Genomic DNA, 15606 nt, shown 5'->3' on the forward strand with positions numbered 1-15606 from the left:
GCGCTGTGTATACAATTTGTCAAAGCATAAACTTAGTCGTAGGATTGTCCCCAATCGAAAGCCATCTTGCTACATCCGCGAGAAATCGTTTGCATACTAACCACCAGTTCACCGTAACTTTCGCATGCAAAACCGTTGTATTTGGATCCGTCGGCCAGAATCTTCGGGTCGCGCAGCTCTGGATTTACCCCCGTGAGCCAGTTCATGGCAGCTGACCAAACATTATTGAACTTTGGTATGAACAACGGAATTCGCATCGAACGACTGGTACCACTCAACGGACAATGCACTCTGGCATAACCCCGATTCGTTTCCACGTTCCAGAAGTTGTTACCGTACAAACTGAAAACAATTTGTGGCCAGCCGTACGGGTTCGTTGATTTCAGTGTGAATTCCAGCGGCATGTTGAAAACTACCGTCCGATAGTCGGTGGTGTCCGCTTTGGCACTCTGTGTGATTCCCGATCGCATCCCGGACACAAGTTCCCAGTCTGGTCCCACTATAACATCGTATCGGCAAAACAGACTGCCCCCGTCGGGTCCCATTGGAAAATAGGCTGATTCCAATTGACCGGATACGGCCAGATGGAAGTAACTTTCACTATCTTCGGATATTTCTTTCATAGCTTCCAAGCAAAGGACTTAATCGAATTGGTCGATTTTATTTGTTGGTTGCCTAGGTTACTGAGACAGGATACAGGACACAACATATGAATGCAAACTTGCATCAGATCTTGAATGCAAGGAACACGTGATTGCATTCTCAAAAGCCAGTGCATTATGGAACCTCGTCACTCTCACCGAGCATCGTTAACGAAAAAACTATCATTTATTATCGAAGCATTCAAATAAAGATAATTACTTAGAGTATGTAAGCGAAGTGAGCATTTATTGCGGGTAAAAATTCTAGACTAGCAATAGCGATATTTATCATTATTTGACATGCCTAGAGCATATATTCTTCATAGTTTCTATTCAAGAGTTACGGTGTAATCGTTTTTTGTCTGTTTATTACTAAATACATCATACTATTTTTTTTCTCTGTAGAACACTATATAAGACAAATAACCCATCTAAGTATATTGGTACCATAAAGAGCTTTTAATTACACAGAAATAAACAGTTGGAATCGAGCGATTGATTTTTTATTTCTGAGAGAAAAAGGTTTCAGTTGGCAGTGACGTGTTATGAAGTCAGTCATCCGCGAAGCTCAGAAGCTGAACAGCCCTTGTCCTCGTGTCGATGACCGCCCTCCGGATCACACCCTCAAAGGTGATGTTAAACAGCAAACAGGAAAGTCTTCCAAAGGAGATCAAGAGTATCCCAGAAACACGCACGTAGCACATCACTGGCGCCATTGATCAATCGAATCAGTTTATCCGAAAATCCGTTGTCGTGCATGATCTGCCATAGCTGTTCTCGATCGACTGTATCATAGGCCGCCATGAAGTCGATAAAGATGTGATGTGTGGGCACGTTGTACTCGCGACATGTCAGGTAGAGAAGATCTGGTCCGGCACCGTGGGTAGTGCCGCTTCGAGCTGTTGCGCGTATTCCTCCGCAGCCTAGGAGTCCCGGAGCTGCTTGATGTTGAGCCGCGGAGCTTGGCGATGTCGCGCGTGGTACACGATCTACACGTGTAGAGCGCAAAGTTACCGCAACTAGCTAGTTGTCCGAGCCAATATCCGCACCGCAAATGGTGTGTACGTTTGTAATGCTTGAAAAGAAACTAGCCGTCGCACAGAGGAGTACCTAGAACAAAAAGCTGGCCAAAATAAGAAAAAAGTTTTTTTAAGCTTTTAGGAGCCGCTATATTTTTTTCTGCAACTCAAATAAATGCTTCACAAAATGCCATCACTCGATTGACGTTTAACGGTGTTTACATATGCTGGGAGCGCTGTAAATATTAATAAATTTTCAAGCATTTTTATTGGGAATCGAACCATTTATAATAACAACTTGTTCCATGCGTCAAAAAAATGTCAATTGATCAATATTTTGCAGACAATAAGTTCTTTATGTTCAATGCTAATAAACCAGTTGATAGGACTTTAATAAATAAAAAATATAACTACTCTTAAGAAGTTTCCGAAATTGGTGATTTTTATGTATTTTCGAGCATTTTCAATGGTAAAATAGTTATCAAATCTCGCGGAATCCGATCATATAATCTTCGAGGAGATAAAAGTTTACATCATTACAAACGCATCCTTGCTAATAGCTCATCCGGTAACGTCCGGATTGACATTTGCGACCCGTTTGAAAAATGATGTTTTTGAGAAATTTTGACGTTAAGTGTTCATGCGTACATGAGAAAAAGAAAAGATTAAATAGTCCCTGCCTCATCCTCCAAAGAGAGTTTCAGCTCAACAATGATTATATGAGATTAGTTTAGTGAAGTAATTACAACTAACTTAGGTTAACTTAGAATCAACTTGATGCACAGATTTATTAATCCAGACAAATAACACTCCGCACAATAGGTTTTTTCCAACCTTCGTTGGTTGCACGAGGCATCAAATAATATCATATAATATGTGTATCATTTTACTGGTAAATTCTTCGATTTGTTTTGCTGCTCATTTTGTGAACAAAACATCATACGAGCGTATCACTTTGTCTGCTCACTTACACTAATAAAGACACATTAGGCTATGTAAACGTGAACACTAAGTTGTGTGTGTGTGTGATATTTATAGTTACTCTTTGATACAATACTCGAACCTGCCACTTCCACTTCTCACTCAAATATTATCCGAAACATTGCTAAACAGCAGCGAAAATAATTTTGGCCAGGTTTCCACTCGAGTTACTCCTCTGTGCGTCGATGAGAACATGGTCAATTTGGTTTGCTGTACGTTGGTCAGGGGATCTCCAGATGGTTTTGTGGATGTTCTTCTAGGGGAAGAAGGTACATACCTTCGAGGCATCAAATTAGTCTAGGTTCATGGAAGCGAACATAAATTGATCTATTGGAACGGGGAGACTCTATCAATTTTTTGACGTAGAATTACGTCTTACGGCAACATATACAGGGGACCAACAGGGGGACATTACAGGGATCCAATTTCAAAAACCAAAAACATCGAGAGCGTCACAAAAATTGTCATTTTTCAACCGTTTTAAGCTTGGTCAGTTTCCAACCGATTTTCGTCATTTTTGCAGTAATCGATTGGAAAATCAACCAAGCACCCGTTCAAATACAAAAAGTTGTAATCCGATTGTTTGAACGATTGTACTATTGAAAATTGTCAAGCCCTATCGAAACGCAAATGTTGACCTCTGATCGGTCGCACAATGCTTCTTTCCCTAACAAGGTCGACAGAATATACCTAGTTGACTAAGAATGCACGCTTTGTGTTTTATGTATAATTCATTCCATGATTGTGCCGATGCCACACGGACGTTGGTTGCTGATCGTGAAGAAGAAAGAAAAGCCGGGTTTCAATTCCTGGCTGATCGCGCTGGGCGCGTTGATACTTAAGCACCTGACTATCTGGCGGCTGTTATGGAGTTTTCGGTAGCTGCAGAATCATTGGAAATGGCAGGCAATTCTACTAAAGAAAACGGCAGAACTAGAATCATTGGCGAATGGTTATCCGAAATGATGATAATTGAACAAACCTGCCAGTTTGTTACTGTTGTCGAATATAATAGCACCTGTTGGTGCTTCACAATTATGTGATTGAAGTAGTTAAGATTTTTCATCATGTGTAATAGACGGAAAACCGCAAATTTCAGCATTCGCAATACAAGAAAAATTCGACATTGCCTCAAGAATGTGTTGGTGGCCGGTTGTAATATATACTTGTTCTAGTGCTGAATAGCAGCAGATAACCGAAATGCAGCACTTACGCTCAGTGCTGATAAAAGTCATTTTCCCCAGCAAAATTCTTCAAAAATTACAGCCAATCATTTTCAATTTTCACTTCTAATGATCGCAGCACTTTTTCAGATACACTAGATTTTCGTCCTAGTGACGTGCTGTTATACTCAGATGAAATAGATCGCGCGCATCGTTCGTTCACGGTTACGGAATAAAATTTGACGACAAATCCAACCAAATGATCTTCACTTCAAAGCGAAAAAAAAAAACAAACAGTCCACTCAACCAAAATAAACCTCACCGAAACACTTTTTCACTGACACTGACCGATGCCTTGACAATCTTCGTTAACTGATAAACTGATTTTGTTGTCTTCCTTTCATCGCATGAAATATAATGAGGTGTTTTGACAGTTCACTTCCATGCAAAAAGCGGTAAAGGAGAACTCTGAAAGGATTGTAAAAAAATAACGTTTATGGATGCTTTTTTTCACTTTCACTCAAGAGTGTCAACAAATATCAACCCTGCTTACGCTATTGCGTCTTAAAACAAAACGGTTATAGTTCGACATCACAGCAGAATTTCCACCTTCATACTCATGTCTACCGTCGGCAGTATCAAACACGCAACAATCTGCTTCCATGCGACTTTAGTCACACCTATTTTTCCAGTTACCCCATTCCACAACGTGCGAAAAATCTGGATGTAACGTCTGCGAAAAATCTGGATGTAACGTCTTGAAGAAGACTGTTTTTGCTTGACATCACAGCATAATTGCGATTGTACATCCGTGCTACGAAACTGAGGAAAAACTTTAAATCTAAAAATAAAGGTGGAGCTTATTAAATGATCGCTCTGAGCCAGAATGAATGACACGTATTTTTTTTCGAACGTTGTAGAATAGGTATAACTGGAAATAATTTAGTCACACCTATTTTTCCAGTTATCTCATTCCATTCATATACGGAAAAATATATCGCTTCACACCATTAAAATGATTCACCCTAATCGAGTGTATTTGCAAAGCCATTGCAAAATTTTATTGACATAAGACAGGCTGTCGTAATTCTACGTTAACCTTGCGGTCGTTTCTTATGAACAACCTCTTCCACCTTTTTATATTGATACAGAGAATATCACAGGAAATGGTTGGTGTCTATTCGTGTCGTCTGTGCTAGAAATGCTCGCATGTGATTGGTTTATAAGCTGACCAGATTTTCTCGGGATAAAAACGGGACAAAGGGGATAAAAACGGGAGGTTCAAAAAACGGGGCACATGATGAAATTGATTTTTGAAAATTTTTACCAACCAAAGCATGCAAACAATTAAACATTGCTTTGATGCACTCACCCGATCCTGAATTTGTCCTGAATTTGTGTGATTTTTTTGCAATGAGTTCCTGAAATTTGTCACATGATGATCGAGATTTTGACTAACAATTATCATGGTCTCAACTTTCAATCGCGACTTTTTCGTCAGTTCACGATAGGGGATGTCCTTCCAGTGCGATACTGTCAGGAAGGCACAAAACGTACTCAGTAATATTAAAAAATCCTGGCTGCTTGGAAAATTAATTTTCCATTTAGGAAGAGTTTCAATGCAAAGCTCTATGTAAGATTTTTTCAAGGAGTATCCGAAAACGGTACAAAATGGCAAAAAGACGGGACGGTTAAAAATAGTCGAAAAAATAACAGGAGGGTTGTGTGCAAAGCCACGACCGCAAGGTTGAAGTAGAATACTTTTACAAGAAAGATAACCCGGCTGCTTGCGTGTCAGTCATTTTTTCTAGTAAATAAACGTTGACTAATCAGATCAATCGGATTTTGCGCTTCAACAAGGATTGACCATTTTCAATAATATAGTAAGCTGCTTGTCATGGTTGGGGCTTTACAATTTTTAAATTTTGAGATGAAATTTTTTCGGATGTCGTACTCATGACTGAAGGAAAAGATAATTCAGTACGTTCTGAGACACGAAAATAAAGTAAAATTTATACAAATTTAAAAATGTAAATTAACTCAAGAAAAAACATTAACGCTTTAATCATCAGGTTTTTATTTCATCCTGAAAAGGACAATTTGTTGTTCAATTTAGTATCGGATAAGATGCCGATTACATCTTTGCGTTATCACTGACAGTGCGAACAAAGTATTTGTTGTGAAACGCTGATATAACACTCAAAACTAGACGGCTAACGTGTTGTCAAAATGAGTCAACTTTTCATTGAATGCATTTACTAGTGCCCACTATCGCACAGAGACTGCATTTTAATAAAGTGCTTCACTGCATCAGCCGCTATCGATGCTGAGATCCGTTGCAACTAGTGCGCTATTTATAGCCATGCCACAGTTGTGGCCGCTATACGCTGCCATTGGTATCCACTGTCCCTGCATCAGCTGGCCCAGCTGCTATCGTTGCTGGAATCCACTGCAACTAGTGCGCTATCCATTGCTACGCCACAGCTGTGGCCGCTTTCCGCCATCGCTTGTATCCACTGCACTGCTAGTGCTGCTGTTAAGGGATGACGACTGCTGTTGTCGCTGTCTAGAACTATTATGAGCGGCTTCGGCTGAAACAGACTCTTATATAGTTCAAATAGCATGTTTTCAGTTGCAAGGTATATGATTCTGTCGACCGTGCTTGGGAAGCAATCATATAACGACCAATCAGAGGTCAAATTTTTCGTTTTGACAAGGCTTGACTATTTTCAATAGTACAATAGTGTGAATAATAAAATTACAATTATCTTCTTTTGGGAAGAATCTTAGAAGATTTCCCAACCTATTGCTGCAAGAACGAAGGAAATCCATCGAATACTAACCCATTTATTAGCATTTGAAATTGGACATATTTTTCACTTTTTTCAGTTTTAGATTTTCATTTCACATCCCAATGTAGCCGAACTTCCTGAGAGAAGTATTCTACTTCAAAAACGGTACTGTCCCGTTCAAAACGGTACGTCTGGTCAGCCTATTGGTTCATTGTTCGCGTAAATTTGTCCTTAAAACTTTTATCGATTTTTACCGCTTTGCAATGATAAAGTAATGACTAGCGTATTACAAAATTGTTCAACATTTTTTCTATCCAACAACATATGGGTCAACTAATACGAAACATGACACGCGCAGTAATATAGTTCTTCGATGAAAATCGTCGAATGATGGAGAAAACTTCATTTGTATTAACTGGAATCCCTATAAAAAATGCTGCTTTTTAATCACTGGAGATACAAATTATATTTTCTAGTGGCAGATGAAATATTGTTGGGCAATGGAAACTAGATTTGTTATATTTTCAACGAAGTTTATTTTAAAATAAAATTGATTTTAATTAAAAAAAAATACAATTTTAAATAAATTTAAAATAATAAGAGAATAATTTGCACCGTTTAAGGCACAGTAAATATATTTGCGAAGAGACTTGGATGTCATTCGAGCAAACAGAGTTTTGAACAAATATTGTTATAGTGTAATAGCTTAACAAATTTATTTACCCGAAGAAAAATTTTGTGCAATCAAATTACATACCAAATATTGTAAAAAATGCCTCGTCTAATGTTTGCTCAATTGTTTTGATTATAGATAGAATGAAATTACTGAAAAATCTATAGAAACATTTAAACTCATGATGTTTTTTCGGTAACTCCGCCAAAAATAAAGAATATACATATCCATCACTTTTCAAAAATGTCGAATATTTTTGGAACATGAAAAAAATATCCACATTTTCCATATGAGCAAACACATTTACGAGCACCCCTCGGCAGCAATATTATTCGAACAGTTATCGTGAGCGGGCTATTAGTCCAGTTAAAGATTATGTTTGCTACAATGGTTTTCTTTACATTTTTCCCGCTGTAGACGACATTCCGTCCTTACCTTACCATGTTACATCGGATTATATGAAAGTAATTCTATTCATTAGATGATAAATTTCATTACTTGAAACTTTAACTCATAGTTCGAAAGCAAAAAATGCATGACGCATTGACAACAGCGGCAACTTGACGCTACTACGGCCATAACGCTGTGATTTCCCCGCCCTAATGAGAAGATTTTCGCGCGTTTTCTTGACTCGCTTCGGCACAATGTGACGTTCAACATTATCCCGCCCTCCACCCACTTCGAAGTGTTTTGTTGTCCATTGCAAACGGTGTATCGATCAGGCGTAGAAGCATAAAAATCTTTCTTTCAATTATAGACGTAATGCGTCGCTACTGGTGTCCATTTGTTGGTTTATAATCTTGAAAAAATTTACTTTCAATCGAATTGATTATCAAAACTGTTTTTCTTCTACTGTATGGATTCTAAACAGTGAAATAGTGGCACAGGAAATAAATTTCATTGTAAATATTTTCTTCTTGAACGCCGTTTGTTTGCCACAAGGTGCATTTTTGCTGTCAAACGTGACATCAACACATGCATAGCATCTTTTGCGGCTTTATTTGTTCCCTGGCCGGAGTTGAAAAAAGTTGGTTTATGTAGGGTTCGCAACATCGCCAATTAGAAACTTTGTGGTTCTATAGGTTTAGTGTACGGTAACTTCCGGTGCATGGAACCCAGTGTGTAGTTCCGTATTTAAAAAATAAACTACCTGCACGTCAGTTCAACCGCGGAAAAAAAACGCTCGGGTGTGATACAGGTCGTAAATCGTGAATCATAAAATGACGAATCTGAACGATTATGATGCGCTCCGAGAGGAGCACCGTGCAATCTGCGAAAAACTTAACATCGATGCCCCCACCGAGGAGAGATCGTGGAATTCTTTCCGGGATATTGCCAGCAAGTACATTCTAGATGTAAGTGAATAGTAGTGGTTTGTATGTTATTTTGTTTAACTACGTCATAGCATTTAATTTGTTTGTTGTCATCGGTATAAAATTTCTGGCGCATTAACCCGAAAACGTTACACAATTAATTTATTTCTCGTAATTGTAATAATATTCAAATTTAAGCTTAGCATCGATTTCTTAGCAATTTTCTTATTACAGAAAAAATAGCTCTGTCCCCAGAATCGACAGATGTATACAGCAATCTGATCCTGTATTGTAATCGACACGTTCAATTTTGTTTTGTACCTGCTGTTAAATGTGTTTCTTCTACCCTCGAATACACCTCCCATGGGCTTAAGACCTTTGCGTTTTCGCCTTTAATTTCATTTTCTACACTAACATTTGGCGCGATTTGTGCCAACATATGTTGAGTTAATAACTGACAGCTGATCCTTTTTATTGGTTTTGTACATCACTTGCTTTTAAATGTCTTCGGCCCAAACACCCGAGTTGGAGACAAGAAATAGGGTCCTTTAAATTTGGTCGCTTAATACCTTTTTTTTGTTTTGTACTAGGGCGATCAGCTGCACTGGATTTGTTGTCCGACTTACATCACCTGCCGGCAGGCAGTGACACCTACTGTGGGCAACACCAATTCCCTACGTGGTAACTGTGTGTCACTAACCACGCTTCTGCGATTATGTAATATTAGGTATGTTTTTTATTTGGGGATTCTTATGATTTTAAAATACATTTTGTCGCATTTGTAGCTTAAAAGAATTCTTCAAGAAAATAAACCAGTGGGCAAAAATGGCTTCCCTGCCAGAGGAGCAAAGGAATGATATCATGCAGCTACAGCATCGCTTTGCCGTATCGATGTCAATTTACAGTAAATTTCACGAGAAGTTTAATACCGTTTTTCTAGCTCCGAATATGGAAGAACAGAAGCGCGGTAAAAAATCGAAACCTCAGCCATGCAGCTCGAATCGTCTGTTCGAGTTTTGCTGGACACTGTTTATATGCGCCAAGGCAGAATATCCGGAGCAGAGTGAGGATTTAGTGACATCCTATAGTATGTTGCTGTGCTGTCTGGATTTAATATACGCCAACGCAATAGCCGATGGTCGGAAGGATATTGTGAATCCAGATTTTACCGGGCTACCAGAGGGATTTCTGGATACTGGCACAGTTGCTAGCGAAGAGCAACCTGTTTGTATTATTGACGCCATTAATAAAGATGGCTGTGCTTCGGATGTTTTGAACATAAAAACTACGAGCTGGAAAGATGTTATTGAAAAATTGTTTCAGAAAAACATTCTTAAGGGTGATGCCGAAAGCTTCTCGGGTCTTATCTCAGTGGCTAATTTTGAGGAAAACTTGAAGTCTCTCAATAACCTATACGACACGTTTATTCTCAGTTGTGGGGAATTTGACGAGCGCATCGCTCTAGGCCAAAAGGTGCTGGAGCAACCGCCATGTTCACGCTCTAAAAATGAACCAACGACTTCTTCGGCTACTCCGGAAAAGGTTCCCCTGTGTCATCAAACGCCGCTCAGTGGTCGTAGCCGTATAGGTAGCAATGAGTGCAATAACTTCACCCCTATATCAACCGCACATGCCTCGGTTAACAAATTGCGTTCTAAGCTGATGGGCTACGAGGGAAAACCTCAGTTAACTCTGCAAGAATTGTTCAAAAAATACTCACCTGATGCGATTAATATCGTACAGGATAGAGTTGTCGCTGCAAGAGAGCGTTTCATGAAGCGAATGCGGGGACTCAATTGGAACGAAAATTACATTATTGATAAGTGTAACCTGATCGAGGCACTCTACTTCAAACTGCTGGAAAACATAATCCTTGCCGAGCTAAAACGTAATCCCTCCATCGACGTGAAGCTGCTTTGCAAAGAGGATATGTTCAATAAGTCGCTGCTGGTTTGCTCCGCGGAAATTGTGATCTTGACTCACAAGCAGCAAAATTTGCCATGGATTCTGAACGTATTTGAAATACCTCCGTTTTTCTTCTACCGGATCATCGAGCTGGTCGTGTTGCACCACAATGACATACTGACGCGCGATATCATTAAGCAGTTGACTTCTGTAAGTTTAAGATGATTCGGCAGCTTAAAAAAAAATCATTTTTTATTCGCTTTTCAGATCGAAGAGCAATGCGTTGAATCACTTTGCTGGACCAGCTCGTCTCCTCTGTGGGAAACTATGGCCAAGATAAACTACAAGATGCCTTCCAGCCAGGCTGTTGCATCATCCACGGATCTGTCTGGCATTACCCCACACAAACCAGGGAATGGCACTCCCAAAGTAGGTAGGTAATCACTCGTAAAGAAAAATACGCTAAATCCCTCAGCAGCCATCACTGAAGTTGAATGATTGATCATATTCTCAATCCACGCCCAGAGTCGACTCCTTCGACATCAACAGCCGCTTCCAGCGGGACTGGTGCCTCTGAACAGAAGGTTCGGAATCCAGATTCAGCACGGAAGAATCTATTCAAAATGTTGGACAGTGAATCTACCAAACCAGCTACTTCATCAGCAGAGTCAGACGACTCCGCTGCAGAAAAGAAGGGGCAAACGAAAGGTTTGTGCAAATGCGCACTTTGCTTCTTCCTCATCCCCATCATTACTCATTTCACTCACTATCGCCTGGGGTGTGTGTGCATCGGAGTAACGGAGGCTATTCTAGCAACAAATTACATCTACTAACAAACGTTTTTGGTCGGAAGCTTCCACGTCTAACATGAAATCAATTTATCAATGCTCTAAAAAGATTGGCTTTGAAACTACTTATAGGTGTTTTACGGTGTCATTAAATTCTTTCTAACAGTTTGCAAATGTACCATTTTAGAACCAACCGCAACGCGGGCCAACCCAAACCAGCTGCTGGGCTTTAATTCACCACTCAAAGTACCTGTGCCAAATGGTTCTCTTTCCAAGCGAAGACCTGGAGCGGTTTCATTGAATATATTTTTCAGAAAAGTAAGTATCTCCGTTATTTTTTATCATAAAATTGTAATATATATGTACTTTTTTTGCAGTTCTACATTTTGGCAGCTGTTCGCATGAGACACCTTTGCGCAAATTTGGGTCTAAGTTCGCCCGAGAATCAAATGCAGATTTGGAATATCTTTGAGTATTCCATCACCGTTGACGTCAATGTTGATGGAGAGTTAATGAAGGATCGTCATCTGGATCAGATGTTGATGTGTGCAATATATGTTTTTGTTAAGATAAAGAAAATGAGCATAAAATTTTCTGACATAATGAAGTATTATCGCAATCAACCCCAGTCGAACAGTCATGTCTACCGAAGTGTCTTCATCAAGCGCCGTACGCCGGAGGAAGTAGCTTTGTATCGCCAACAAAATGAGAGCAACCGCGTTGCCGAAAGAACACACCGAGTGGCACCGGATGACTTGGCGGGTGCCTCGGTGCAGCATGATAGTGAGGAACGGGGTGATATCATTCAGTTCTACAATACAGTGTACGTTAAAAAAATGCAGGATTTTGCGGTTAAGTTTGGAGTTGATGAGGTAGAGCCGAGCTCTAACGTTTGCAGTGTATTTGTATCACTAAAGCGATTGTTTTTTCTAGCATAACCTGATACTTTCGCCTCTGCCGAAAACTCCCAATCGGAGTGTTATGCTGTCACCGAAACAAGTTGGTGGACGCTATCCTGTGTTTGTAACACGAATGGAACGCACATTGAAGGCGTCACCCAATTCCATAACCTACAATATTGGACGTAGCCCAGCAGAGGTATGTTAACTTAAGTGCTTGAATTGCTTGTTTTTGTTAGATTGCTTTTCGTAATAACAAGGGCTATTAATTGTACGTGTGTATAGCATGTATTATTACGATTAACTATGGTTTTATCGAAATGGTGACTGTTGGTACGATTTTGCGATTCATCGTCACATAAACGATTCTTTGAGAAATTAATTTTCACTTTGATTTTAATAGTGGCAAAAATATGGTTTGATGTTACTTCATTTATAACACGCTTACTAATGCAAAAGTGCATGTTTCGGCTAACAATATCATCGCTATAAAAAAATATTTAGCCTAAAATGCGTTTTCATCTTTTCTATAACAGAGCTTAGATACGATCAATCGTATCGTGGGAAGCACTGCGAAGCGCAGCCTTAGTGATCCAGATTCGTACGAAGACCAAGTCATACCAATAACCGCTCCCAACCCGTACAAGCGATCCAAAATGGACAAATTGATCTCTGACCGCCAGGAGCAGGAAAGTAGCGTTAACAACGAATAGACCTTTCAATCAGTTTACAGGTTGCCAACTGAGTTTTAGGCTAAGTGACCATTTAAAGTCTGTTCTGCAGGTGCAGGACGTTTTACTTATATTTAGTGCGGGTTCGCTACCTATCCAATTGTGTAGACAAGAATATGAATCGTGTAAAAAATAACGATTCCGAGGTCTGCGACCGTTCTTATTGTATGCTTCAGTAAGAACGAAACGTTCTGAACTCGGCTGAATTATTAAATTATGCAAACAAAATTCGACCTAATTTACGCTCGAAAGAGAAATTGTTATCTAAATTATATTTAAAATATTTAGCTTAGTTATTTATTAATCTATGTGAGATTTTAGTTGAATTACGGTAAAAAAAACCTTTTACGAATTCAGTTTCTTAATGGCGCGATTTTTCAATCGACTTTTTATCGCTGCTGTTGCCTATGAAGAGCACAATCACAAAGAAAATTTTACACTTTTTCTAATGTATTCGAGTGTAAATAAGGTACAATTGAGCTTCTTAAAAATATAACCGTGTACAATTCGAAACGACACAATTTATTGCTTCCTGCGAACCCGGTTCAACAAGTCCCAGTACTTCTCTGCTGTATTTCCTTATTTAATTGTTATTTCTAATATTTTTAGGATACTATTCTTGCTTTAATGAAAAGCCTGCATACCTACTATAATATTTTAACTATCAAGATCATTATATATATTCACATTCGGTAATAACAGATATATATTTGCCTAAAGTATAAAACAAAATAAAACGCAATAACTCTACTTTTCTCTATCTACATTTTCCGAAACTCAGCTACTCTCGGATGCTCATTCATAGCGATAATTCACAAAAGAGAATCATTTCAAATCGCCTGGAAATACGCGAAAATTTAATCGACAATTTTTGATTTGAATGAAACTTTGCACACGTATTTGGCTTAGCAAACTGAGCATTTTTCACAGGTGGAGAGATTTTTTACACCCATGAGTTACATTCTAAAAGGGCGTATGTCTTTTGGCATAGGTTTTATTCGAAGCATTGTAGCCCAGAAACCGTTGGTTGTATAGAAAAACTGTCTGAGAATGAGTTGCAGGGAATTGAAAATGCATCATAAAAAAAATATACACTGTCCAAAAAAAATTTTTTTTGACCAAAAAAAATTAAAAATAAACATTAAATTTCAATTTAAAAAAAGAGTTGATTTTTTTTTTATTTTTTTTTTAAAGAAACTTGACGTTAATACGCAATTTTAAAAAAAAGTCTAGGATGGAGAAATGAAAAATAATTTTTTTATGGCAGATTAATTTTTTTATGAAAATTCTAATTCAAACATTTTTCAAAATATTCGTATTCTGATGATTTTGAAAGATGCAGAGTCATTTTAAATCAAAAAGCTCTTGGTAGTTAACATTCTAAAGGCATTGGTTTTCGAGTTATTTCTAATTTAAGCTCAAACAATTATTAAAATTTAGGAAAATACACGTTTTTCTTAATTTGTCCATGGTTCTCCAGCAAAAACCATACGTTCATTGGAATGCTTGATCAAAAATATACAATTCATTCTTTGACAACAAAACGATTGGGCAAACGGTTCTCAAGAAAAGAGTTAAATGTTCTAAGTGATATACTACCGGTAACCGCAAGTCACTCCCATCTGTAATTTTGTCAATTTTGAGTTAGCATCGTATTTTGGTCTAGCTTTGAGTATATTTTCAGATGTACCGATAAAAAATAGTGGTTTGTTCGACAAAAGTGGAAATCAATACCAAGTCGAATTGTCACATTAGGCAAAGTAACCGTTCCGATTTAGGCACACCGTCACATTAGGCAAAGTAAGTAAGTCAGTCCCGATTTACAAAAAAAAACATGCATAATACAACAGTAAAATGAATGGGGAGTAAAAAAGAGTTCGATACGACCGTTTAGATGAAAATAAGTTATCTAGTAATAATTATCAATTATTGGGATTATTTTTTAGTTTGAATTGGTGATGATTTTATGTGGAGCAATTTCCTGCTAATACGAATTCAAGTCAATTTTTTTTTTGGTTCGCTTCTTCGTAGATCTATCCGCAGTCTTGAGTATCGAAAAAACTTCCATCAGAATCCAGGGAATCGTTCCAAGAAATCTCCAAAGGTGATGCTCGAACCTCAAATGGATTTGGATCATCTTGACATTTGTTGTCAGATGAACCAACTGCAGTCCCGGCTTCAGTTTCTTTATCCGAGTCCTCACCGAATAAGCTTTAATCGGTTCCGTACATCATGAGATGTTCCAACGTCGACATTTCTTAAAAGGTTCTCATGGACATACACTTCCTAACAGCGAAGGATTGACAGTTTTCCACGGCAACGAATAACAACACGTCAACACGCACTATAGTTTCAACATGGCAATGTGACTGACTTGCGGTTACTTTTCTCTTCGGTGTAGAATGTAACGGCAAGTCAGTCACACTCAAGGTTTTTATCATAAAATCAATTATATCAATGGTTTATACAACGTAATTAGTGCAGGCTAGTATGCAAACTATATTTTAGCATGAATATTGTCAAAATAATTCATCTTAAATAAGTGATAACTGAGCGTGAATGAAATATCTTTCGAAGCTGTTTTCACGTTTTAACATTTTTACAGATGGGACTGACTTGCGGTTACCGGCAGTATAAATATATATAAGAATCAAATATTTATTTTCGAGTTTTATTATCTTAGGAACATATTTTTTTATGA

At 38.3% G+C, this 15606-nt stretch overlaps 2 protein-coding genes across 3 annotated transcripts; one reads left to right on the forward strand and one right to left on the reverse strand.

Annotated features, from left to right (window-relative positions):
• Positions 1 to 32: 32 nt before the first annotated feature.
• Positions 33 to 1060, reverse strand: LOC129722732 (B9 domain-containing protein 1). The gene has a single exon (XM_055676422.1). It carries the CDS (start codon positions 621 to 623, stop codon positions 33 to 35), a length of 591 nt encoding a protein of 196 aa, XP_055532397.1. The 5' UTR covers positions 624 to 1060.
• Positions 1061 to 8215: 7155 nt separating this feature from the next.
• On the forward strand, positions 8216 to 13655 carry LOC129721284 (retinoblastoma-like protein 2). Of its 2 annotated transcripts, XM_055673678.1 has the most exons (9): positions 8216 to 8624; positions 9173 to 9309; positions 9368 to 10697; positions 10755 to 10920; positions 11013 to 11195; positions 11463 to 11593; positions 11653 to 12147; positions 12209 to 12373; positions 12711 to 13655. In XM_055673678.1, exons 1-9 carry the CDS (start codon positions 8490 to 8492, stop codon positions 12885 to 12887), a joined length of 2919 nt encoding a protein of 972 aa, XP_055529653.1. In that variant the 5' UTR covers positions 8216 to 8489; the 3' UTR covers positions 12888 to 13655. The 2 variants fall into 2 exon arrangements, with proteins under 2 accessions (XP_055529653.1, XP_055529654.1); XM_055673679.1 differs by lacking the exon at positions 11013 to 11195.
• The last annotated feature ends 1951 nt before the right edge of the window (positions 13656 to 15606 follow it).

Source organism: Wyeomyia smithii, chromosome 2 (genome assembly GCF_029784165.1).
Source record: "Wyeomyia smithii strain HCP4-BCI-WySm-NY-G18 chromosome 2, ASM2978416v1, whole genome shotgun sequence".
Lineage (NCBI taxonomy): Eukaryota > Metazoa > Arthropoda > Insecta > Diptera > Culicidae > Wyeomyia > Wyeomyia smithii.

Bases quoted from the DNA above. Each gene is read 5' to 3' on its own strand.
- LOC129722732 (XM_055676422.1), bottom strand. From the start codon at position 623: ATGAAAGAAATATCCGAAGATAGTGAAAGTTACTTCCATCTGGCCGTA.
- LOC129721284 (XM_055673678.1), top strand. From the start codon at position 8,490: ATGACGAATCTGAACGATTATGATGCGCTCCGAGAGGAGCACCGTGCA. The intron at 11,594-11,652 runs GTAAGTATCTCC...CTTTTTTTGCAG, and splicing joins TGAATATATTTTTCAGAAAA to TTCTACATTTTGGCAGCTGT. The intron at 12,148-12,208 runs GTAGAGCCGAGC...TGTTTTTTCTAG, and splicing joins TTAAGTTTGGAGTTGATGAG to CATAACCTGATACTTTCGCC.